The 26858-nt window shown below is 44.0% G+C and overlaps 2 protein-coding genes across 9 annotated transcripts in view; one reads left to right on the forward strand and one right to left on the reverse strand.

The window, feature by feature from the left end:
• Window positions 1-407, reverse strand: part of REEP6 (receptor accessory protein 6) — a 43523-nt gene extending 43116 nt beyond the window's left edge. Inside the window, exon 1 of one of the 4 annotated variants that reach the window (XM_068234018.1) lies at window positions 54-407. In XM_068234018.1, coding sequence (XP_068090119.1) covers window positions 54-168 — 115 coding nt within the window. In that variant the 5' untranslated portion in view covers window positions 169-407. The remainder of the gene's footprint in view (window positions 1-53) is intronic. The other 3 variants (XM_068234017.1, XM_068234020.1, XM_068234019.1) reach the window with 3 other exon arrangements.
• The window catches only part of PCSK4 (proprotein convertase subtilisin/kexin type 4), a 117219-nt gene continuing 90601 nt past the window's right edge, over window positions 241-26858 (forward strand). For 3 of the 5 annotated variants that reach the window (XM_068234012.1, XM_068234013.1, XM_068234014.1), the window contains exons 1-2: window positions 549-776; window positions 18986-19090. In XM_068234012.1, coding sequence (XP_068090113.1) covers window positions 618-776; window positions 18986-19090 — 264 coding nt within the window. In that variant the 5' untranslated portion in view covers window positions 549-617. Of the gene's footprint in view, window positions 397-548; window positions 777-18985; window positions 19091-26858 lie in introns of those variants that run through there. The other 2 variants (XM_068234016.1, XM_068234015.1) reach the window with 2 other exon arrangements.

The raw sequence follows: 26858 nt of genomic DNA on the forward strand, positions 1-26858 counted from the left end.
CCCCCGCCGTGTGATAAGCCCTCACAGCTTAGCGCCAGTCCTGCTCCGCTCACCAGTGGCTAAGTAATCTCTCTTGACACCGGTCTTCTCCTCCACCTTCCCTAGAAGTCTGGCTACGAAGTTGTCACCGTGCAGGTAGCTGGTCAAGCGCTCCCGCAGCGACGGCATGGCGACAACGACCTTTCCCCACGGCAGTGTGCCTCAGGCTAGCTGGACCCGGCCTGTACGTCACTAGGCTGGCGGCCAATCACTGGCAAAGGGGCGTGTCAGTAGCAGGTGTCAGCCGGTGACAGGAGTGGACTTTACATGCAGGATCACTACAGATGGAAAACCTGATATTCATCGCATGCTGAGACGTGTAGTTCCTCTGCCACTGTTGGGCGTAAATAGTTCCAGGTGCAACTGATAATATATACTTATGTCCTATATTTGTTTTATGGCTACTTTATTCGATCACGCTAATGAGCTAGCATGTGTCCCGCTATGGCAGCTCCACCCCTCCTGTCTCCGCCCACCGAGCTCAGTAGCGGCTTGTGCGGTGTGCGGGCTACGTCGTTTGATGGTTGGCTGTTGGGAGGATCTGCTATACTGATAGTCAGACTCAGAGGGGAGAGGAGATGGGGAGCAGAGCCTGGGCAGCCTTCATCCTGAGTGTAGGCATGCCCTGTCTCCTTGCCGTGCGAGTGTACACAAATAGCTGGGCAGTGCAGGTCCCAGAGGGCCCCCAGGAGGCTGAGGCAATCGCTAGGAAGTTTGACTTTATCAACCTTGGACAGGTGATTAACACTTTCAGCATAAATCACTGGCTAGTGGCTACTATACCTGCGTTCAGTCGCCTAGGGCTCTATTCACAAAACCTCTCATAAGTGACTTATCACTTAATTGATAAAAATAGCTTTTCAGCACATTTACAAACACAATTATCACTCAAAGTAAGTTCCTGATTAATTTCATTTCAATATTACTTTTCATACCTTAATTATATGTTTTCTCTTTGGGAGCTTAAAAAGGTAATATAGGTAAGTTGAAAACAGAGAATGGGTAAAAAAGCTTTGTGAATCATGTGTGACAAAAGCTTCACAGATGTGATCCCTCTGGGCTCATTCACACTACATAACACATGCACAAATGCAATTTCATGCATTTCAGACACATGGATGGAGTGTGCCAACGCAGACATTGGCGGCTTCAACATGATTGAACTCAACAGGTAAAAGCATGCGTTGTGCCCTAAGATTTTCCTTGCCATGCTACAACTTAACACACGGGAACATACAGTGCAGCAATGGGAACAGTAACACGAGTCTATGGACTTTCATATTACCGTGGGCATTTCACGCTATGGGTATCATTCATGAAGGAGCTGTCGGTAAGGAGAATCAATGGGTATCATTCATAAAGAGGCTGTCGGTAAGGGGAATCGATGCGGAAAAACACCGCTGGCGGTGTTTTAGACTTCTGGGTGGGCATTCATAAAGAAGTATCCATGTGCGGAAGCAGTGCGGAGATTCCCCGAGCTAAGCTGGCGGTAGGCAGGCGGTAGGCTTGCGGAGACACGGAAGCTCCTGAGTTGATACATTTCTCCGTGTTCCGCTCTGCTGCAGCTACCTGGGAGGTCTGTGTGTCTCCATTCACTTACATTGTTATCGCCACATCAGAGGGAGCGGTACTTCCCGACCTTACACCGCTGGCGGTATTCTTTATGAATTAACATTTTGATACATTTGTTCCGATAATCACCGCACAAGGCGGTGATTTATCACTCTGCTCGGTAGTGTCATTTTTTCATGCGGAAAGAGCCTTTATGAATGCTGATTTTGCCGAGTGGTCGGTAAAGTCAGCTGTTTTTAGCATTTCCGCATGCGGAAATGCTTTATGAATGATAGCCAATGCGGGAAAACACCGCTGCCGGTATTTTAGACTTCTGGGTGGGCATTCATAAAAATGTATCCAGGTGCGATAGCAGTGCGGAGATTCCCCGAACTAGGCTGGCGGTAGGCAGGCGGAGACACAGGAAGCAGCCGAGTTGATACATTTCTCCGTGTTCCGCTCTACTGCAGCTGCCTGGGAGGTCTGTGTCTCCATTAACTTTACATTAGTATCGCCACATGAGAGGGAGCGGTATTTCCCGTCCACATACCGCTTGCGTAATTCTTTATGAATTACCATTTTGTTACATTTGTTCCGATAATCACTGCACAGGGCGGTGATTTATCATTCTGCTCGGTAGTGTCAGTTTTTCATGCGGAAATAGGCTTTATGAATGCCGAACTTGCTGAGTGTTCGGTAAAGTCAGCTGTTTTAAGCATTTCCGCATGCGGAAATGCTTTATGAATGATAGCCTTAATGCGATGTGTCACGACTGACAGTAGTGTGAATGAGCCCTTAGTCAGGTTCAAACTTTATTTTTGGAAGGTAGGCAGGGATCACAATTGCTGGCAGGCTCACAGTTGAATGCATGGAAAATAAGCACTTTGGGCTCTATTCACAAAACCATGTGCGGTAACTCTTTTTTGGGTGAAAAATTACCTCTAGTGATAATTCACTAAAAATAGTGAAAAAAGTGAGTATTCACTAAAAATGTACCAAGTGTGATAAATGTTTGATAAAAGTGCGGTAAAACAGGTGATAAAACTGTCAGTAATATGTACGGAAATAAAGCTTGTTTGACCACTGTAGGGCAGCCCATATGCTTGCCACCCATTATACAGAGACGACCCAGGAAAGCCAGTCACATTTAAAGTGGGACCTCAACTCTTGCACAGGACAGAAGGAAAACATATAGAAATGCACCCTGTATGTATATAATTTAGCCTGTCTAATTCCCCCTCATCTGTGAATAATCACAACTATAATTTGAGCTCTCAGCTGTGCCAGCTGGCTGCCTCAGCAGAGCAGCTAATGTGTAAACACAGGATGTTAACCCTATGTCTGCTTCCATGAAAGCAGGAAGTACATACACTGGAAATTGTTTGCTGGATTTGTATCAGCTGTAACAAAGAAATGTTTTTCTTTAAAGGTAATTATGCTGTTGCTTATCTTTTAGAGCAGAGATGAATTTCCTCCTCGGCATCTATTAAATCATCTAAAAGACTGTACTAGGTCTGAAAGTGCGCCTTGAGATTAGACACACTCGTCTTTTCTGCCTTCTATGTAAAACTGACATAAACTCGAGCAAAAAAAAGCTCAAAAGGCTCCATCCTGAACGGAGCAGTGCTTTTCAGCGCTGCTAGCTTTGGGCGCAGCCAGCGCCGCCATAGACTGTAATGGGAATCAGTCTATAGCGGCGCTCAATGAGGAAGGTCGGCTCCGTCAGAAGACGGAGCCGAAGTTGTTTAAAAAACACAATAATTCGGCCTCCAGCAATAGCTGGAAGCCGAATTATTTCATTCCCCCACCATCCATGTCGGCCTGGAGGGGGAATAGTAATTAAAACGCCCCGGACTTGTGCAGAAGCAGGACCAGCCATTTAACAGCTGGATCCTGCGCCCAAGTCTACCAGCGCCGTATTCAAATGTACGCATCCTGAAGGCCAAAAACAGAGAAGTGATAATTATCACCTACCATTTGTAGGTGATAAAAACATCCTTAATTAACACCAACTTTTCAATTGAGAATCTCAAATTGGAGATAAATTTGAGGTAATTACCACACTTTTACCTCACTTTTACCGCATGAGGTAAAAAAAAATTGTGAATTTGAAAATGGAGATATTTTGGTCGGTGTTTATCACTACCTAATTTAACTCATGCGGTAACTCATTGAGAATAGAGCCCATTGTGCACATTTTTGGACACCATATGCATTAGTATGTGATAGGATTTTGTTTTCCACAGCATCTAAGCTTAAAAAAAATGGAGAAAATGTCCAGGGCATCTGGAAATATGGAACTGGCTGCCAGGTTTCTTTTTCCTGCTTGCAAAAATTTGCATTAACTATGAATGGGTCCAATGATTTACATGGCCTGTTATAATGCTAATTTGCATTTGCATGGAAACACAAGCAGATCAGATAAGTGTGACCCCTAGCACAGCCAGAGTATGTATTTGCTATGATCCATTATCAACCAGAGATGTCACCTTGAATTACTAATTTATTTTTTTTTATTTACTAGAACTGGTGTGGCTGAAATAGAACTTTGCATGGGCTAGCCGCTAGTCTGTTTATAAGGGCTCTTTCATATTACCATGATGTTTGTGTTGTTTGGTTGAAGACAGGTGCTGGACACTGTTGGCCTGCTATACTGGAGTACATTCGAAATCGGTGCCGTTAGACTTGGGCGCAGGATACAGCGATATATGGCTAATCCTGCTTCTGCACAAGTTCGGGCCGTTTTAATTACTATTCCCCCTCCAGGCCGCCATGGATAGTGGGGGAATGAAATCATTCGGCTTCCAGCGATTGCTGGAGGCCAAATTATTGTGTTTTTTAAGCAACTTCGGCTCCGTCTTCTGACGGGTGCGACGTTACTCACTGAGCGCCGCTATAGACTGATTCCCATTACAGTCTATGGCGGCGCTGGCTGTGCCCAAATCTAGCAGCGCTGAAAAGCACTGCTCCGCTATACTGGGCCAAAGGCAAATGACACCCCTCCAGCTAAGTAGGGCCTGAAGAAAGTGGAGTAACTGCATCATACTGGTCTGCAAAGCAGCTGTGATGTGCAGAGTACCACAGACTGTTGTGACGTCAGAAGCTGTGATTGGCTTCATTTTATTGATTGGGGATTAGATCACATTTCCCTGTGCATTGTGAGGCATTACAATTTATCTGTGGTAAGTTGTTTTTATTTTGTATTAAAAGAAAAAAAAAAAAAAAAAAAAAAAAAACTTGCAGAAAATATGCACTGTGATGCCCCTATAAACCACGTGCATGTGTGCTCGTATGCAAGGGTGTATTAAATATTGGATTTAGAGGTAATATTTAAAATGGTGTAGCCTTAAGGCTAGCAACTAACATTGAATGCCCCTATCACTCCTGCAAGAAAACAAAATCTCTGTAAGTATAATGGTTAAGGGCTTTGCCTTTGACACAAGAGACCAAGGTTCAAATCTCGGCTCTGCCTGTTCAGTAAGCCAGCAGCTATTCAGTAAAGGTGGCCATACACTGGTCGATTTGCCATCAGATTCGACCAAAAGATAGATCCCTCTCTGATCGAATCTGATCAGAGAGGGATCGTATGTCCACCTTACTGCAAACAGATTGTGAATCGATTTCAGCCTGAAACCGATCACAATCTGTGGTGATGCCGCCCCCCCTGCATACATTACCTGCTCCGGCTGGCGCGAGTCCCCCTGTCCACCGCTGTCTTCTTCTCCGCCTGGTCCCGGCATCTTCGCATCGGCTCCTGGCTGGCATCTTCTCCCATCGGCATCCGCGTATAACTTTCTGTCACTCCAGTGACAGCAGAAGTTCAAATTGAGCGCCCTCTATTTGTACTTCCGCTGTCACTGCATTGACACAGGAAGTTATACACGGATGCTGGTGATGCGGAGAAGATGCCAGCCGGGAGGTGACAGCGGGACTCGCGCCGGCGGAGCAGGTAATGTATATTGCGTCGGTCGTCGGGCATTCAAACGCGCTATCGACACGCTCCAGACCCGAGAAAAATCTTCCGCACGGATGGATCGATGGGAGTCGACGGGAACGATGGATTTTGGATGGAAATCCATCGTTCTGTCAACAGTGTGCGCGGCGATTTCACCGTCGTTTTGATCACTGTGATCGAAACGGCCGTATTTCGGCGGGAAAATCGTTAGGTGTATGGGCCCCTTAAGGAGTTCTTTGGGTGAGATTCCCTAACACTGCTACTGCCTATAGAGCACGTCCCAGTGGCTGCAGCTCTGGCGCTTTGACTCCGCCAGGAGAAAAGCGTGATATAAATATTATTTGTCTTGTCAGACCTGTTGCCCGTCACTATGGTGGTCCTCCTCGCCAGACCTGCTGCTAATGGTGGTGCTTTTTTTTTTTTTTTTTTTTTTTTTTTCAATAACCCATAGGCCTGGAACCCACTAGTAGTACATTACTAAGCGCTTGTGATCTGAAAAGCTCCTGCTAATTTAACCTCCCTGGCGGTCTATTAAAACCGCCAGGAGGCAGCGCAGCACATTACAATTTTTTTTTTTTTAAATCATGTAACTAGCCTAGCGCTAGCTACATGATAGCCGCTGTGCAGCGGCCACCCCCCTGCCCTTCCGATCGCCTCCGGCGATCAGAGCAAACAGGAAATCCCGTCCAGAACGGGATTTCCTGTTTGACTTCCCCCGTCGCCATGGTGACGATCGGGATGATGTCAGAGGGAGTCCCGATCCACCCCTCAGCGCTGCCTGGCACTGATTGGCCATGCTGCGCACGGGGGGTGGGCGGCGCGGCGGCGATCGGTATGTACACGGAGCTAGCAAAGTGCTAGCTGCTTGTACCAAAAAAAAAATGTACCGGTATGCAAATCGGCCCACCAGGGCCTGAGAAATCCTCCGCGGCGGCATAGCCCGAACACAATTCAGGATTACCGCCAGGGAGGTTAATGTTGGTGTGGTCCCACTAGAGGGATGTGATTTTATAAAAGTCACCCATTAGCAAGAGCTTTTCAAGTCACTAGTGCTTAGAAAATGCTGCTAGTGGGTTTGAGCCCTAAGGCCTGAGACCCACTAGCAGCTCTTTTCCAAACGCTTGTGATTTGAAAAGCTCTCGCTAATGTAATGCTATGGGTGTAATCCCACTTGAGGGATTTGATTTTCTAAAAATCCTCCATAGCATTACCTTAGCAAGAGCGTTTAAAATCACTAGAATCAATTAGAAATGCGCGGCTAGTGGGTTCCAGGCCTAAGAGAGCAGTGGGGCAACACTCACACTCATGCCAATCCTGTTGCCACTGATGGTGTACATTTTGATAAACTGCTGAGTACATGAGTGCTTCTTTTGACCTTTCTACTTCCCCTGCTGGTGGTACAAGGAATTGGGTTAATGGTAAGATGAATGCAGCATGCTTTCAGAAAATACTGAAAGAAAATTTGCACAAGTCATCCCCGAAGCTGCACATGGTAAACACATGGACTTTCCAACATGACAAACACAAAGCCAAATTGACCCATCATTGGCTACATATGAAAAAAGGAAAAGGTTCTAGAGTGGCCATCACATTGAGCCACTTTGAGAGGGGGGGGGGTCTCAAATGTGCAGTTCATGTAAGGCAGCCCAAGAATATACCCGAACTGGAGGTTTTTTTTTGTCAGGAAGAATGAGTAGCTTTACCATCTGACAAGGTTAGGTCTTCCTTCCACAACTACTACATACTACAAGCCATAATTGGTGCTAAAAGGGGAATACACAGTATAAGAACTTAGTGTATATAAACTTTTAAACAGTATTTTCTAAATTGTTATGTTCTATTTATGATTGTGTTATTTTGAGATGCCTTATAGTTTAATTTGAAACATATTAAAAGTTAAATAGATGTATTTTGCCTGATTGTTCATGGTTTCCTTAAAGGGTACTTAAAGTTATAGTAAGATGCCCAGTTTAACTTACCTGGGCTTCTTCCAGCCCCTGTAGTCGTCCTTGTCCCTCGCCATCATTCCACTCTGAACACTTCAGCAGCGGTGCACCTCTGAAAGCTGGCTGACTGAGCAACTGCGATTTTTACAAACTGTGCAAGTGCAGAACTCTCCTGACCATGGGAGTGATATTGAGAGGGCTTTTGGAGGGGACAGCTGCTGAATGGAAAAAAGCAGAACGACTGGGAATGGCCAGGATGACTACAGGGGGTTGGCAGAAGCCCAGATAAGAGAGCCTATGCACCTTACTGTCACTTTACATTTAAAAAATCTGCCAGGATTTGTAGACCTGTGAGCACAACTGTATGTGCACCTTGGCTTTACATACCTCTGCACATTGTTCGGTCCTCTGCTCGCTAACCCTGGTCCCTATAGTGTTACACATGGTACAACTTTCCAGCAGATAGACGAGTCAAAGGTATTATTTTCAACATGTCCATTCTGCTCTCAATCGATAACGGTACAGGTTTTCAGAACATTACTGCACAAAATTGGTCCCATTATCAATCGTGAGCATATCTGATATGTCAGAAATAATCGTTTTGACTCATCGGTCTGCTGGGAAGTTTTATCATGTGTACCAGCCAGCCAGTACCAGTGTGTACCAATCAATGTTGCTGATGGGGAAGGGCCTGATCCCTTGGGTAACATTGCAGGGCAGAGGCTGTGTAGACACGTTATTCGGTTGCAAGCAAGAGACGTGTTCTGCTCTATGTGGGGTGACGTCACATGGTGGGTGGGGTAAGTGAGGAGAACAATGCTCTCGGCTGACGCTCGGCCAAAGTGATCCAACAAGACAGATCGCTGGTTGAGAGCGGTCGGGGGCAGCTATACACACAATTAATTCTCGGCAGAGGCAGTCATTATTGGCTACCTTGGCAGAGCTTCACCTAACGTGTGTACAGAGCTTTTGTGTATTTAATCAAAAAAGAATGATAGACAATCTTGAGTGTCAAAGTATCATAGACTTTCCACAAGCAGGCATCAACAAGGGGTTAACGATTAATACGGTCCATATAGATGCCATCACAGGTTTTTTTTTTTTCTTTTTTTATATATATCTTCTCTAACGAATCTCTTAAGGTGGCCATTAACTATGCGATTCTTTAGACGATCGATCAATCAGAAACGATTGTTTGGACCCACTAACGGAAGTATAGTGGCTACCCAGTTTAATCAGATTAGTTTAATCAATCTGTAAAACGTATCTATGCGATCAATATTCTGATTGAATTGGAGAATCAATCATCCGAAAGAAATGTATCGTTTAATGGCCACCTTTATTTCTGAGAATACAATTTTTTTTAATTGAATGTTTAAAGAGGAACTCCAGTGAAAATAATGTAATAAAGTGCTTCATTTTTACAATAATTATGTATAAATTTAGTCAGTGTTTGCCCTTTGTAAAATCTTTTAAATACCTGATTTACATTCTGACATTTATTACAAGGTAACATTCTTACTGTTGGCAGGTGATGTAGCTGCTGCATGCTTTTTTGGCAGTTGGAAACAGCTGTAAATAGCTATTTCCCACAATGCAACAAGGTTCACAGACAGGAAACTGCCAGGAGTACCACGGTCCTCAGTTTCTTGTGGGAGGGGTTTCACCACAATATCAGTCATACAGCGCACCCTCATGGTCTGTTTGTGAAAAGGAATAGCTTTCTCATGTAAAAGGGGGTATCGGCTTCTGATTGGGATAAAGTTCAATTCTTGGTCGGAGTTTCTCTTTACGGGCATCTTGGGATAAACAATTGAGCCTATAAAACAAACAAAAAGTTAATGCTAGAACAACCTTAGGGCCCTTTCACACGAGCAGTTGATAGGCAGTGAAAAAACTGTCGAATTTTCGCTACTGCTTGCTGCTGCCTGGTAAATTGTCACTGCTGCTCGGTAACGGCTCACTGTGTGCGCAGTTCAACTGCCCACGTGAAAAGGCCCTTAGTTATTGCCACTGCATAAGCAAGCAGAGTTGAAGAGAAGAGATTCAATCGCTTTCTGTACAAATTTCTGCAGATATTTAAATTGACACTGAAGCGAGGAAAAAAAATGATATAATGAATTGGTTGTGTAGTACGGATAATTACTAGAACATTAGTAGCAAAGAAAATAGTCTCATATTTTTATTTTCAGTTATATAGTTTTTTTAGGGTTTATCTTTTTATAACATTGCATCATTCACTAATATTTACAATTTACACACTAAGCATTCTAAATGATTTCACAGAGCAGGCTAATGAACTTTTCTCTGCAGAAAAAACAAACTACAGTGACAGACACTTGAGATAGTAGGCATCAGAAGACAGAGCTCTCTATGACTTTTAAAGTCGGAGAGATCAGTGAAGGTCTTTTGCATAGATAACTGGAGTTTCCTAACTCTTCCTGTACTGAAAACAATATTAGACTCATATCTTTGTTGCTTATGTATTATTTCTTAGCTGTACTACACATACAAATCATTATATCATACGTTTATTTTCACTTCAGATTCCCTTTAAGTTGTGTCGCAAATTTTTCATCAGGCTACAGTTTTAACTTTATTTTGTAACAGGCCTTCAAATGAAAGTAAATTTAATAAGCTAGACACAAGTAGATGTGTTTTATAATCTCTGCAAATTACCAAAGAATGGAGGATATGACAATTGTTTACTCTGCTTCTAATGCATCCATAAAATCAAGAATTCCTAAAAAAATACCCTTTCAAGATGGATAAAACAGGCTATAGTTCTGGTAACACAGGAGAGGTAAAAAAGGGAACCCTGAGGTGAGAGTGATCTGAAGGCTACCATATTTGTTTCCTTTTATACACCAGTTGCCTGGCAGCCCTGCTGATCTATTTGGCTGCAGTAGTGTCTGAAGTACACCAGAAACAAGCATGCAGCTAATCTTGTCAGTTCTGACAATGTCAGAAACCCCTGACCTGCTGCATGCTTGTTCAGGATCTATGGCTGAAAGTATTAGAGGCAGAGGATCAGCAGGACTGCCAGGCAACTGGTATTGCTTAAAAGGAAATAAATATGGAAGCCTCCATATAACTCTCACCTCGAGTTCACTTTAATATAGCACCCTCCCTAAACACTTTGCTGCATTTTGGGCAGGGGAAAGGATTGGCTGCATAGAGGGACTGATGGGGGAGGATGGAGGAAGATGCTGCACTGTGCATGGGAGTGCACCAATGGCTGCACATGGGCTGGACAGTACCAGTACCGCATTTTAATAGGAGTAAAAGTGGTGGAGTAAAGGTCCATGCTCTGCATTACAGTATGTACTGTATAAATGGAAAAAATGAATGTAATATATTTCTAGCATAAATACACAACTGCTTCACTGGAAAATGAGGTTGCACAGTAGGTCTTACGCTATCCATACACAAGTTGATAAGGTCACTATAAGACTTCCCTGAATGGAAGTCAATTGGGTTATGGCATGCTAATTTCATACAAGTAAGCTTTGTGTATTATAGCTAGATACAGTCATGTTTGTATGAATTACAATTCAATACTGTTATAAAATCCGAATGATGCATTGTGACCTGGTCAGAGCCATGATTTCACCATATACCATATAGTGATTTGTTGTACAAAGTTTTTCACAGAGTTTCAAGACAAGTACAATTTACTTACAAGTTATCCCAAGTTTCCTGATCTATGTCTACCTAGTCCAATCCTAACCTCCACCTCCAGGCTAAGTTCACACGCACCATCAGAACGAACATGGACAGTCACAACAGATCCAATGTACGATCTTCTTTTTCGATCCCCATCCGTTGGTATCTGACATGTCAAATTTAGCATTGCTATGTCCCTGTTCCATACAGCGTCTGGAAAAAGTTGTGTAGAATGGGGGTTTGCGTACCAAAATGGACATGTGTGAACAGATCTTATAATATAGTATCTGTCAACATGGTAATTTGCTGTTGTGGAAAACGGTCTGTTGCCATACATAGTGTGAACCTAGCTTTAACCTTTGTTTCTACCAGAGCCTGCTGGTTTAGAATATTTTTGTAATGTTCGGCTCTGCTCTCTGCACAGGCAGACAGCTGTTTGACCATTTTTGTAAATCTGAGTGCGGCAGGTCCCTGGAAAAGAGACCTGTCTCCACTCTGCAAGCTGCAGAGTTGCTGTTCTGGGGAGGAATTTGCATCCACTTGTCATGCAAATTGCTTAGCTGCTTCCTCTGATGGCTTGCAGTATAAAAAACATTTCTTCCCAGAATTCCTTGCTGGTCATGATGGTTTGTTCCTGCTGACTTACCTGGAGTCTCAGCCTTTGCTAATCGTTTGTTAAGATTATCTTAGATTAGGAAAAGATGAAGCCTGCACCATCCATTCAATTCTTCTGCTCTTTTATTGATCAAAGCATTTCCAGTGAATAAAGCAACGTTTCAAGGCTGCACGCCTCTTTATCAAGCTTAACTGGAAGTTACAAACATATGACACACAAACTGACATTTATACCAAACATGGTTGACAGCAGCCAATCAATTCAAATCACTAACCACCAATCATAATGATCCTGCTCTGTCGGACCTGATGGGGAACTTATATATGGCTGCTCTGATAGGGCACGCTAGTTGGACCTTCCCATCTGTTCAGCCCCTCCTGGCCGCACGATCCACGACCTCCTTGGTCCGCCCATCGTCACCACAACTCTACCCGCCCACACTAGGCGGACCTGATGCAAGTACTGTGTGACCTCACACCAGGGGCGGTGGCAAAGCGCCGTCCCAGCGTGTCTGGGTGGACAGTGACTGGGCGTCAGTGAGCAGGACGAGATGTTAACAACTATCCTGTTCTCCGATATGGCTCATTGCTTCGTGGTCGCAATCTGCCCCTTATTCCCTCGTCTCTTGTGTCCACCCCTACGTTTCCTCCTTGGTTTGAGGCTAAATCCAAGGTCAATTCTTGTGATGAACTAGTAGCATTATCTGATGTATCTGGTTGGCTACCAGCTGGGCGATTCCCCTGGCCTGCCCCCTTGTCTAGGTCTCTTGAGGGGGCGCTGTCGTGGTATCGGTCTTTGCCAATTGTATACAAATCCTGACTTATAGTCAAGTTCATCTCGTTGGAACTTATCCCGCTTGATAATTTGTATCTGTTTCTCATAGTTCTCCAAGCTATCCGTGAGGTCTATCAAAAACGCCTCATATTCTCCCTCTGGAATGAGTTGTCGGAGTTTAGATTTAAGCTCTTTTGCGTTGTACATCAAGTTTTGGTAGTTCCTCCTGTATGCGTAGACACGTAATTTTGCATGCGGCTTTTATGCCGCATTAATATGGGTAAGCGCTGATTGGCTGGCGGCTCCGGCCTCCTAACACCTGACGGGTGACGTCAGCGGCCGTCTGCCGCTTGCGTCTCCCGAGTATCCGCCCAGACACGCTGGGACGGCGCTTTGGCGCCGCCCCTGGCGTGATGTCACACAGTACTTCCGTCAGGTCCGCCTAGTGCGGGCAGGTGGAGTTGTGGTGACGATGGGCGGACCAAGGAGGTCGTGGATCGAGCGGCCAGGAGGGGCTGAACAGATGGGAAGGTCCAACTAGCGTGCCCTATCAGAGCAGCCATATATAAGTTCCCCATCAGGTCCGACAGAGCAGGATCATTATGATTGGTGGTTAGTGATTTGAATTGATTGGCTGCTGTCAACCATGTTTGGTATAAATGTCAGTTTGTGTGTCATATGTTTGTAACTTCCAGCTAAGCTTGATAAAGAGGCGTGCAGCCTTGAAACGTTGCTTTATTCACTGGAAATGCTTTGATAAATAAAAGAGCAGAAGAATTGAATGGATGGTGCCGGCTTCATCTTTTCCTAATCTGCTGAATGATCCAGAGTGCTGCTGGATCACTGGCCAGGCACATCGAATTGGAAGCAATTACTAAGGAGTCTGCAGTCACATCACTATCTACTTAAGATTATCTTAGAGTAATTCTTTGGGAGTGCACTAGGCATTCCTCCTAGCGTAGTCAGGTTGTATTATCTGTTTGCCATCTACTGTCTATCTGTTGTGATTGTCTTGTCACCAGCAGCGGTCGACAGGAAATCGTTCTCTGTTGGGATCGCATTCGCCCTAGCGGTAGTGGCGGTGGTTCCTTCTGTATTCTGTCTTAGGGGTGCTAACCAGAGCAGCGGTTGCTACTGGTTGCTCCATCTGTCTGTCTGTCTGGATCGCATTTGCCCTAGTGGTAGCGGCAGTGGTTCCTTCTGTACTCTGTCTGGGAGTGTAGGCCAGAGCTGCGGTTGCTGCTGGCTACTCTTTCTCTCTGTCTTGTCTGGTGCGAACGCTTGCTGTAGGCTCGGTGTGGTAACCGTTAAGCAAGCGTTCGCGTTCTCTATTTTCGTGTTTGTGTTACATTGGTTAGTTAGGGTGGCACGCTTATCACTGGGCGCCTAACGCGCGGTGATCGTGTCTTTAACGCGTTTGCTGTTGTGAATGAGTGCGGAGTTCGCGTTTAGCTAGCGTTTGTTATTTTCTTTGATGTTCTGATCATTGTTATTTGCTATGTCTTTCTTGCTACACTTGTGCTCTGTCTGATTCGGTCTTGTGTCACTATTGGCAATCGCCACTCTTGCGATTGCGTTCCTACTTCCTTTCCGCTGTTGTGTGTTCACCGTCGCTGGGTGGCGACTAGATTGGTGGACACACATACATTGGCAATCGCCACTCTTGCGATTGCGTTCCCACTTCGTTTCCGCTGTTGTGTGTTCACCGTCGCTGGGTGGCGACTAGATTGGTGGACACACATACATTCTGTTTCTGTGCTCTCTCTCTTTAAGGGCTATCTTGCCCTGCATTGCTTCGATTCGTGCAATTCCCATCTGGCATCTGTGGCAGGGCAAAGGCTGTGTTCCTCTGCACTCCACAGCTCCATCTGCCGGTGTGAATTTCCCTCTACAGGTGTATAGCACCATAGCTGGGTTCTGTTATATTACACGCTTGTGGAGGATTTCCGTAGTGTCAGCGCACATCTTGTGCGCTGACCATGGAAATAATTACGCAATTGTTACAATTTTTTTCTTGATGTAATTTTTGTTACAGATCTTGTTTCTAGAGCAATGGTGGCATAAGGCTCTTAAGACATGCTCATGTTTTTTTTTGTTTGTTTGTTTGTTTTTTGTATTTAATGTGTTTTCCATTTACTTTTTTCCTACATCTTGACTTGTTGCATAATCACCACTGGCCATGTTACATTTTTGATCTGAGTGTACTTTTATTCATGTATTTTACAGGTTTTTTTTAATTCACTGTAGGCCATTTAACACACTGTATCAACTGAAACATATTACAGCATTTTAATTAAATTACTCAGGCCCTTATCAACTACAGCAGGGGTTGTACTGGCCTTTTACTTACGATTTTTGTTCCAGATTGCTCTATCTACACGCTCCATAAACCATGAAAATTGGGGATGGTTGTGTTGAAGAGGTGATCAGTGTCTTTGTCCTTTCGAGGCTTCCCCCGTCCTCCTGTGTTGCACGGCGGTCTCGCTGTGCCGCTCTGAAACAGCGGGGATGTAAATATTTACCTTCCTGGCTCCAGGGCAGGCGCAGTATCTGCTCTCCGCTCGGAGATAGGCGGAAATAGCTGATCGTTGTCGGGCTGCTCTACTGCACAGGCGCAAGTCTCCTACACCTGCGTAGTAGAGCAGACCTGACAGAGATTGGCTATTTCCGTCTACTTCCGTGCTGAGAGCCGCAACAGCGCCCCGCTGGAGCCAGGGAAGGTAAATCTAGCTCGTCAGGCTTGTCGAGTCAGAATTGCGGGAGACTTTGGGGGAGCCAGCGCTGTTTTGCCTGCAGCTACAGGGGAGGGGGAAGCCTCATTGGGACCCTAAGGCGTCCTCCTACCGAGGTAAGTACCCCCAGGGGATGTTTTTTTCAGTACAGGGTCTCTTTAAAGTACTGTATATCTGTGCTCCCAAAAAAAAAAAAAAAAAACTTATGATAAAAGCTTAAAGCGGATCCGAGATGAAAAATTAACTATAACAAGTAACTTGTCTATATATCTTATCTAAAGTTTAGATAGTTTACACAGCAAATCTAGCTGCACACCGCTTCAATAGAATATGATTATTTCTTCCTGTGATACAAGAGCAGCCATGTTGTTTGTAAACATTACAAACAGGCAAGCTTATCTGCATCTTCTGTGAAAAAAATCTAATCCCCCCCCCTCCTCCTCCTCCCCTCTGCCTCTGAAATCTCAGGCTAGTAATACCTCCCCCTCCTCCTGAGCTCCCATAAGCCCTTGCTACTGCCAAGGCTCTCTGTAAACTGTGGCTTGTTTAGTTTATAGGGAATTATAGTATTAAAACAAAAAAGTATTTGGCTTGAGGAATGCCCTATAAACAATAGGAAAGGAACACAATTATGCAATGAGTAAAAGTTCATCTCGGATCCACTTTAACATTCTGCTTTGTCTCTGTTACTCTTTTTAAGTCCCTCTCACAGATGTCACAAAAAGAGAGCATGTCAGAAGATATCTTTCCAGTGACACAGACAAAAATAAGAAAAAAAAAGACAGTACTGTATTCATACCCCTGCTCCCAGAGCCGGGACAAGGTCCTCCAGCACCCAAGGCTGAGACACCAAAGTGCATCCCTCCCACCCCAGCCATCACACAGTGATTGCTATTAGACTAGGAGGCACCCCAGGGCCCCCAACACCTTAATCTCTAGTTATCTGGATTGCAGTCACTGCCATGTATCCCCTTTTTGTATTTCTCTTTGCTTCAAACACAATAGGGGAATGATAGCTGAGTGAGCTGTGGTGTGCGCCCCCTCCTACACTGCACCCTGAGGCTGGAGCCTCTATCGCCTCAGCCCGGTCCTGCCTGCTCCGCTTCTGTATGTCTAAAACTGAGCTTTGAATTTTGGGTAGACTTGGGTTTTAACACATTTATAATGCATTTGTCCTCTAGTGTCTCATATACTGTACATACAGTGGTTTGCAAAAGTATTCAGCCCCCTTGAAGTTTTACACATTTTGTCATAATTGTGCCACAAACATGAATCAATTTTGTTGGAATTCCACGTGAAAGACCAATACAAAGTGGTGTACACATGAGAAGTGGAACGAAAATCATACATGATTCCAAACATTAAAAAAAAACAAAAAAAAAAAAAACCTGCAAAGTGGGGTGTGCGTAATTATTCAGCCCCCTTTGGTCTGAGTGCAGTCAGTTGCCTATAGACATTGCCTGATGAGTGCTAATTACTAAATAGAGTGCACCTGTGTGTAATCTAATGTTAATACAAATACAGCTGCTCTGTGACGGCCTCAGAGGTTGTCTAAGAAAATATTGGGAGCAACAACACCATGAAGTTCAAAGAACACACCAGACAGGTCAGGGATAAATTTGAGAAATTTAAAGCAGGCTTAGGCTACAAAAAAATGTCCAAAGCCTTGAACATCCCACAGAGAACTGTTCAAGCGATCATTCGGAAATAGGAGTATGGCACAACTGTAAACCTACCAAGACAAGGCCATCCACCTAAACTCACAGGCCGAACAAGGAGAGCGCTGATCAGAAATGCAGTCAAGAGGCCCATGGTGACTCTGGATGAGCTGCAGAGATCTCCATCTCAGGTGGGGGAATCTGTCCATAGGACAACTATTAGTCGTGCACTGCACAAAGTTGGCCTTTATGGAAGAGTGGTAAGAAGAAAGCCATTGTTAACAGAAAAGCATAAGAAGTTTTGTTTGCAGTTTGCCACAAGCCATGCGGGGGACTCAGCTAACATGTGGATGAAAGGTGCTCTGGTCAGATGAGACCAAAATTGAACTTTTTGGCCAAAACGTTGTGTGGCAGAAAACTAACACTGCACATCACTCTGAACACACCATCCCCACTGTCAAATATGGTGGTGGCAGCCAGGGCCAGGCCGAGGCATAGGCTGGAGAGGCTCCAGCCTCAGGGCGCAGTGTAGGAGGGGGCGCAGAATTCATTCAGCTGTCATTCCTAATTGTGTTTGAAGCAGAAAGAAATTAAAAAAGGGGATACATGGCAGTGACTGCAAGCCAGATAACTACATATTAAGGTGTTGGGGAGGTTGTGGGCCCTGTGGCCCTCTTAGTCTAATAGCAATCAGTGTGTGACGGCTGGGGTGGGAGGGATGGAGGGGCGCAATTTGGTGTCTCAGCCTTGGGTGCTGGAGGACCTTGTCCCGGCTCTGGTGGCAGCATCATGCTCTGGGGGTGCTTCTCTTCAGTAGGGACAGGAAAGCTGGTCAGAGTTGTTGGGAAGATGGATGGAGCCAAATACAGGGCAAACTTGGAAGAAAACCTCTTGGAGTCTGCAAAAGACTTGAGACTGGGGCGGAGGTTCACCTTCCAGCAGGACAACGACCCTAAACATAAAGCCAGGGCAACAATGGAATGGTTTAAAACAAAACATATTCATGTGTTAGAATGGCCCAGTCAAAGTCCAGAACTAAATCCAATCGAGAATCTGTGGCAAGATCTAAAAACTGCTGTTCACAAACGCTGTCCATCTAATCTGACTGAGCTGGAGCTGTTTTGCAAAGAAGAATGGGCAAGGATTTCAGTCTCTAGATGTGCAAAGCTGGTAGAGACATACCCTAAAAGACTGGCAGCTGTAACTGCAGCAAAAGGTGGTTCTACAAAGTATTGACTCGGGGCTGAATACTTGCGCACACCCCACTTTTCAGTTGTTGTTTTTTTTAAATGTTTGGAATCCTGTATGATTTTCGTTCCACTTCTCACGTGTACACCACTTTGTATTGGACTTTCACGTGGAATTCCAATAAAATTGATTCATGTTTGTGGCAGTAATGTGACAAAATGTGGAAAACTTCTAGGAGGCCGAATACTTTTGCAAGACATATTCTTCCCACCTAAATGATTCCTATGATTTTCCAACCAGGAAAACCACAATGGATGTTACCGTGAGGTAAGTATAGCTATTCTTTTATTTTTTTACAGGCATATGTAAGGTGTGTGACGAGATAAGTGTACTCATACCTCCCAACTTTTTGAGATGAGAAAGAGGCACACTTCTGCCACTCCCCTGCCACACCCCTGATCACGCCCTCAGCACACCTCGAATCCCACATACCATAAAGATTTCATAAGAAAAATGTTGTTTTATCATTCAAACCACACTGGTCCTTTCCATCCTGGTTCATTTTCCTTCATATTAACATTTGAAAATAGGAAATATAACAATTTTTAGGATGGGAATAACATTTCGAGTCAAACACATTTTCAGTAGATAAATACATATATTTACATAGAAAGAGGGACAAAGGCCTGAAAGAGGGACAAATGAGGAGGAAAGAGGGACAGGGCTCCCAAAGAGGGACTGTACCTCCGAAAGAGGGACAGTTGGGAGCTATGGTGTACTTATTCCTGCATAATGACTAAACATTGAAATACAATTATATACATAAGTACCTACATAATGTGCTTTGTATGCTTATGCAGGTTATACTTGGCAGCGATTTCTACCATATGCAGCATCGTGGCATGCAAAGAAAATCTCACAGGCTTCATCGAGGCAAACACATCAGACTGAAAAAGCAACCTAAGGTAATTTTGTGTAAATGTACAAAGTGTTGGTTTGCAGTGCTGGTTATAGCCCTAATGGGAACCTAGGGCAAAAGTAACTTGAGGGCCCTCTTGACTACCCCCACCACAGCTGCCTCCAGCACTGCGCTGCTGTGGGTAGTCAACCCCCCCCCAGTATATTTAGCCAGATGTGTCCCCCAGGATTAGGTAGCCCCCCCCCCCAGTAGGATGTGCCCCCCAGGATTAGGTAGCCCCCAAAAAAATATATAACTAGATGTTTCCCCCAGGATTAGGTAGCCTCCCTCCAGTAGAGCTGGATTTGCCCCCAAGGATACATAGGCCCCCAGTATATATAGACAGATGTGCCCCTAAGGATTAGGTAGCCTCCCCCAGTACAGATAGCCAGATGTGCCCCCCAGGATAGGTAGCCCCTTCAAGTATAATGTGCCAGCTGTACCATGCAGTATTAGGTAGTCTCCCCCCTAGTATAGATAGCCAAATGTCCCCCGTTTTAGGTAGCCTCACCCCCACCCATATGCAGAGCGATGCAAGCGGAAGCAACAGTAATACCTGTCAGAACACACACGTGTGTCTCTCCTCTGACTCCTCCAGTGGCGCTGTAATGAGAGGGGCATCAGAGAGGAGACACGGAACTGTGTGATGGGGAGAAGACTTGCAGAAGTTCCCGGTGGTGCTGACAAGTGAGCTTTACTGTCGCTTCCGCTCACATTGCTCGGCATATGGGTAAGCGAGGGGGGGTGGGGGACGACTCGGGGAGGCCCTTCCTCCTTCCCTTGACTGCCGCTGCTTCCCCAACTAACAACCACGGTACCCTGCAGCCTGACTGGATGAATGAGATTTTAAAATGGGTGAAGATGGGACAGGCTTGGGGGCCCCCTGGTTTCTGAGGCCCAGGGGCAATTGCCCCCCCTTGCCTTAATTGTAGCGCCGGCCTTGTTGGTTTGGGACACAAAACAAACTATTGTCAAGCTGAGATTTCTCCTTATATTATGTAACATTTTATTTTCAATATAATTGTAATTTAAATACTAAATACAGAGGATTGGATAAATGCTGACTCCAATTAACCCTCAATGGTCAGCTCACAATTGAGATCTATTCTGCAGTGTGTGTGTGTGTGTACGTGTGTGTACGTGTGTGTGTGTGTGTGTGTATGTATAATGTATAATGTATATATGTATATATGTATGTGTGTGTGTAAAATACATATATATATATATATATATATATATATATATATATATATATATCACACACGCACACACACACACACACACACTTGAGGAGAGGCAGGAAAACTGATGCAGCCTGTCTTATCATGTCTGTCTGGTATAATTTTTATTTCGGATGTCTGTCTGCTTGGATTATATCACATCTTTTTTCACAGAGGTTGGAGGCTGGGAGAAGGACATGGGGGTGGAGTTATGACATCAACCCCCCAGCATCCTTTACACCTATAGTTTGGAAAGAAAAAAAATCACCCTGGCCCAATTTCACACTGGGGGCGGGGATTTCAAGACCATATGTGGAATACGGACCACGGGGTTGGGAAAATGACACTTTATTATGTGTGATTTTATATATCTTGGCAACTTATTAGGTTTAAAGCAAACTGTCACTTATGATTTACCATAAGTACTCTTAAACTCTCCCCTGTGCAAAGGCAGTCTTAGCTGGTGCTTAGCATGGATAATGTACATGTACTTCCAGTCCTTCTGGGGTGACCCTGCTTCAAAGCAGGCAGTGATCCTCCTTACTTTCAGGCAGAGATGCTGTGTAGATGACCATCCCCCAGACAGCAACTCTCCAATCCATATGGGGACTTTGGCTAACAGCAACTGGTCCCATCATTTTGCATAATGTCAATTTCTATGCCACTTTACTGTAAATGTATGATAATGCTAGCAAGAAAAAACTATTTGCAAGTGTTGACATATTGTCAGTGCAGGTTTTCCAGAAAGGAGTACAAAACTGGGTATAGAGCCACATTTGTTCAAAGTGCTTGGAGAAAAATGTATGACTGTGTGAAAACGATGAGGGTTATGGGGAGGTGAGGAACAACATACATAATATAATAGATACATGACATGTAATAGAATCTAGTTTTTAAATGCAATAGAAAATATGGTCATTTTTATTAGACGCAGAAAAATCTGATTATAAACAGAAAATCGTTTAGTTCTAGATAAAGTGATAAGGGTTTAAACCTGACTGGAATTTTGTTTTTCTAGCTGTCTTGTGTCCTTATCTGTGAAAGTGTCCATACTTTACTGTCCAGACAGGAAGTAAGACTACCGTAACTCTCCAAGCGGAAGAATAAAAAAAAAATGACCTGCTAGCCTTTTTTTTTTTTCTGTCCCCTCATTTCCTGTCTGCCACAAATTCCCAAGGATATCCTAGGGACGGGAAGTGAAAGCTAATTTCTCCATTGGGTAGACCAATTTCTAACCACTTCCCATGCTGTTTGAAACTAAAATAAAGCTATTCTGTGGAATTGGACTTAAATTGTGGATTTAAAATGCTGACATAGTGTTTTAAGTTTTTATATCCAAGCTGTGTTCACCTTAACGTGCATGACTACAAATCATTTTATCCAGTATGAATAGTAAGCAATTAGGGAATCATTGGAACAGTAGATCTTAAAAAACATTGAAACGAATAATCAATCTACGTAAGTGTATCAAAGACATAAACAAGTCATGAGAATGTAGCTTGTACAGCAATAAGAAGCTGCTTAAAAATGTGGCAGAATAGAATGTAGAAAGCCAGGAAAAGCCAGAATTTTCATTTTCTGAGTCCTTCTATTCCACTGGTGTATTACCGCTATCTGCATGTATATTTGCTGTGTGTATATATGTTACGGCCAGAACCCGAAGTTTGGCCACTTCTAGTTCTGGCCGGCCACTTCGGGTTCTGGCCGGCCAATGTTAGAAATGGAACGATTCCTCTGACATTAATGTATCTTCTGGCCGCAGCGCAGCGGCCAAACGTAGAACAACTTAGTTCATTTAATGCAATTCAGCCGGCGGCAATGTAACAATTCAAGCCGCCGGCTTTTTCTCTGCATCTCTCTCCTTCTCCCCCCCCCCCCCTCCCGCCTCTCTCGCTCTCTCCTATGGGCAAGCCGGGCGGAGACACGAGTGTCCCCCCCCCCCCCCCCGGAGTCGTTCGTCGCGGCAGGGGAATCCTGCCCTTCTTGCAGAGCGGGTGCTGGCAGAAGCGATGTCTGCAGCCTCCCTGCTCTGCTTTCCTGGTGCGACGAACGACTCCCGGGGACACGCGTGTCCCCGCCTGCTGCCCATAAGAGGAGGAGAGAGAGGCAGAGAAAAAGCCGGCGGCTTGAATTGTTACATTGCCGCCGGCTGAATTGCATTAAATGAACTAAGTTGTTCTACGTTTGGCCGCTGCGCTGCGGCCAGAAGATACATTAATGTCAGAGGAATCATTCCATTTTCAACATTGGCCGCAGCGCAGCGGCCACTTCGCGCATTGGCCGGCCAGAACCCGAAGTGGCCGGCCAGAACTAGAAGTGGCCAAACTTCGGGTTCTGGCCGTAACATATATATGAAATGGATTTACTCAGCAGAGATGCACTGCAACAGGATTTATTTATTTATTTATTCAGGATTTATATAAACTTCCTTCAAGGGTTTCTTTGAATTTTCTGTGATGTAATGCTGCCATAACCCATCTATAGCTATACAATATGCATGGCCAGCAGTATCAAATCAGCGGTAGAGCTTGAAGAGTGCAGCTTGCAGGCACTCGGCAGTCAAGTTGAATGGCATTCTTATCTTGTAGCGTTGAATCTCAGATTTCATTCTTGATAGCAACACCTTCCGTATGTGTAAGAAGGTCAATTGCAAGCAAAATATTTTTCTTCAACGAATCTTCTTCAAACATAAGGTTTATTGCTCAGAAATTGTACAAAAAAAACAAAATAAATAAAAGATAACCAGTCCTTTATAAATATGAAAGAGGGAATGGTGAAAATTGATGTAACAAAGTATTTAAGATCTTAGGTAATGACAGAACGTGAGTTGTCAATATCGATGAGGTGGAGTAAAATGGACCAGCTTTCCTCTGCGATTAAAAACTCAGTCCCAAGTTGCCCCTCCAACTAAATTCACCAATTTGCACACTATGGGCTAGTTCAAAACTAATCCCCAGCTACACATTACATCATTGTATGCCTCTCTAACATAGACGGTATCTTAAGACCTACAGCTAAATCCAACGTCTCTAAATTCAGTTTACACATTATATTCCACCAATATGCATCTGTTATAATCCTCTTTTACTTGATATGTTTCTTTTCATATTGGTTTACCTCTGTCTTGCTTTTTCTTCTATTATTTGCTCGTACAGCTGCTCCTATCTGTAAAACCCATGTTCAAAATGACCTTTTAGCAACATGAATTTCACCTTCGACCTCTGTCAGCATATTGGTTCTTACAAAAATAACTTTTAGAGGAAGGGTCTTGCAACCAAATATTATCCACCTCAACAGAGCTCACAAACTCACTTTTAAAGAAGATTTAGATATTAACTTGCATGTACTGTAATAACTAGCGACATAATAGTAAATGCACTATCAACAATTATTAAGTTATTAATCATCAATCTTGCCAGTAACTACAACTCAAAAACATAAGGTACCTCATTCCGACCAAGCTAGGCTCATTCTACAGGCTGGACCAGGCATGGGCAAACTTGGCCCTCCAGCTGTTAAGGAACTACAAGTCCCACAATGCATTGCAGGAGTCTGACAGCCACAGTCATGACTCATTAAGGCAAATGCATTGTGGGACTTGTAGTTCCGTAACAGCTCGAGGGCCGAGTTTGCCCATGCCTGGGCTAGATTCACTGAAGACTAGGGTGATGTGTCCAGCACATTGATGCCACTTTGCACCCTACCTAATGTTTGCCAATCATTCTGCCTAATTGAAGTGTGGAACTATCCTAATTGTGGTCATCCTGCTTTATTTTGAGGAGCTATGCACAGTGTTTGGGGTTCGCTATGCCTAACTAGGATTAACATTTGGGGGTTACTCTGACTTACTGAGGGAAATTCTGCCCTCTGCCTAACATTTTGGGTGAGTTCTTTATGGGGGCAACACTGCTTAGTATTTGGAGGTCACTCTTTACAATATATTTTAACCACTTGAGCCTAACTGGACAAAAATTTTCATCCAGTTAAGCTGCGCGCACTCCTGCGGGTCAAGCGTGCTTCCGCGGGGCCCCCCGTGCGCACTCCCGCCGCCGGCCATTAGCCCAGCGATCAATGAAAGGGATTATAGATCCCTTTCATTGATCGGACCCCCCCCCCCCCCGGGAGAAAAGCCGACAGTGTCTCTTCAGACGCTGCGACTTTTCTGAGCTAAAAAAGTTCCTGGTCGTCTTTCTTCTTCCTGGGAGCGAGATCGATCGCTCCCAGGACTTTTTGACTGTGGCCAAATAGTAAAACTACACCCCAAAACACATTTTATTAAATACATGTTTAAACATTTAAAATCCCCTCCCACACCAAAAAATACCCACATAAAAGTTTTAATAAAAAAATTACAATAATAAAAACTAAAAAAAAACATAAATAGTTACCTAAGGGTCTGAACTTTTTAAATATTAATGTCAAAGGAGTATATCAATATGATTTATTAAATTATGGGCTTCTAAATAGTGATGGATGCAAATTGAAATATCGGCGCCATACATTGTGTTAGGGACATAATTTAAATGGTGTAATAAGTGGGAGAAATTGGTAAATAAAGTACATAGGTTTTATTTATGGTGGCATGTATTAATTTCAAACTATAATGGCCAAAAGCTGAGCAATAATATTTTTTTTCCATTTCTTTCTTAATATTCCAGTTAAAATGGATTTAGAATAAATTAATTCTCAGCAAAATGTATCACCCACAGAAAGCCTAATTGGTGGCAGAAAAAACAAGATATAGATCAATTCATTGTGATGAGTAGTGATAAAGTTATTGGCAAATGAATGGGAGGTGAAAATTGCTCAGATGTAAAAAAAATCTCAACCCTGTAGGCTGAAGTGGTTGTAACCACAAGCCTTGGTAAAGGGGGACTCTGCACTGCCCCCAAAACAATTGTCTTCACATTTGTGGAGACAAAGCTCAATAAAGAGTGCTTATACGATCTTTATAATATTTGAGATCTCTGCCTATTTTGGGGGAAGCTAATTTCCTTCAGAATCTGCTTTATTCACCAAGTGTGACATGGGTTGTACCTGGAATAGTTTTTGTTACAGACAGGCTCGACAGTAGTACAATTTAACAGGCAGGGAAATACGGTAAATTTAGCAGACAGGAATATACATGCAATAGCTTTAAGTAATACAGATATAGCAGATATGCATACATCCAGTGGACTGGAAGTTTTGGTGGGGATGGATAAAAAGCATCAGCCTGATGGGAGGATGTTGAGTTAGCCATTCCTGGGGTGGGAGGGGTCATTTGCTATTCTCTATCCTATTTGCCTTGGTTCTCAGTCTTTATTTGTGAATGAATTCCAGTTCTGGCAGGTGTGTTCCTTTGCAAATGCTGAAGCTTGTTCCTGTTGCTTATAGAGGTGCCTGCATACCAGACTATGTCAGAGGAGCATAAGATTGACTCAATGGTGGTGGAGTAGAAGCTGGTCTCTTGATGATACAGTGGGTTGCAAAAGTATTCGGCCCCCGTGAAGTGTTCCACATTTTGTTATATTACTGCCACAAACCTGAATCAATTTTATTAGAATTCCACATGAAAGACCAACACAAAGTGGTGTACACATGAGAAGTAGAACGAAAATCATACATGATTCCAAACATTTTTTACAAATAAATAAATGCAAAGTGGTGTGTGCATAATTATTCAGCCCCCTTTGATCTGAGTGCAGTCAGTTGCCTATAGACATTGCCTGATGAGTGCTGATGACTAAATAGAGTGCACCTGTGTGTAATCTAATGTCAGTACAAATACAGCTGCTCTGTGAGGGCCTCAGAGGTTGTCTAAGAGAATATTGGTAGCAACAACACCATGAAGTCCAAAGAACACACAAGACAGGTCAGGGATCAAGTTATTGAGAAATTTAAAGCAGGCTTAGGCTACACAAATATTTCCAAAGCCTTGAACATCCCATGGAGCACTGTTCAAGCGACCATTCAGAAATGGAAGGAGTTTGGCACAACTGTAAACCTACCAAGACAAGGCCGTCCACCTAAACTCATAGGCCGAACAAGGAGAGCACTGATCAGAAATGCAGTCAAGAGGCCCATGGTGACTCTGGACGAGCTGCAGAGATCTACAGCTCAGGTGGGGGAATCTGTCCATAGGACAACTATTAGTCATGCACTGCACAAAGTTGGCCTTTATGGAAGAGTGGCAAGAAGAAAGCCATTGTTAACAGAAAAGCATAAGAAGTCCCATTTGCAGTTTGCCACAAGCCATGTGGGGAACACAACAACCATGTGGAAGAAGGTGCTTTGGTCAAGTGAGACCAAAATGCAAAATGCTATGTGTGGATGAAAACTAACACTGCACATCACTCTGAACACACTATCCCCACTGTCAAATATGTTGGTGGCAGCATCATGCTCTGGGAGTGCTTCTCTTCAGCATGGACAGGGAAGCTGGTCAGAGTTGATGGGAAGATCTCAAAAACATACAGATAAGTTAATTGGCTCACGGCTAAATTGGCCCTAGACTACAGTACTTACACTATATAATACAAAACATACACATATGATAATAGTAGGGATTAGATT

This window comes from Hyperolius riggenbachi, chromosome 1 (assembly GCF_040937935.1).
Source record: "Hyperolius riggenbachi isolate aHypRig1 chromosome 1, aHypRig1.pri, whole genome shotgun sequence".
Classification (NCBI taxonomy): domain Eukaryota; kingdom Metazoa; phylum Chordata; class Amphibia; order Anura; family Hyperoliidae; genus Hyperolius; species Hyperolius riggenbachi.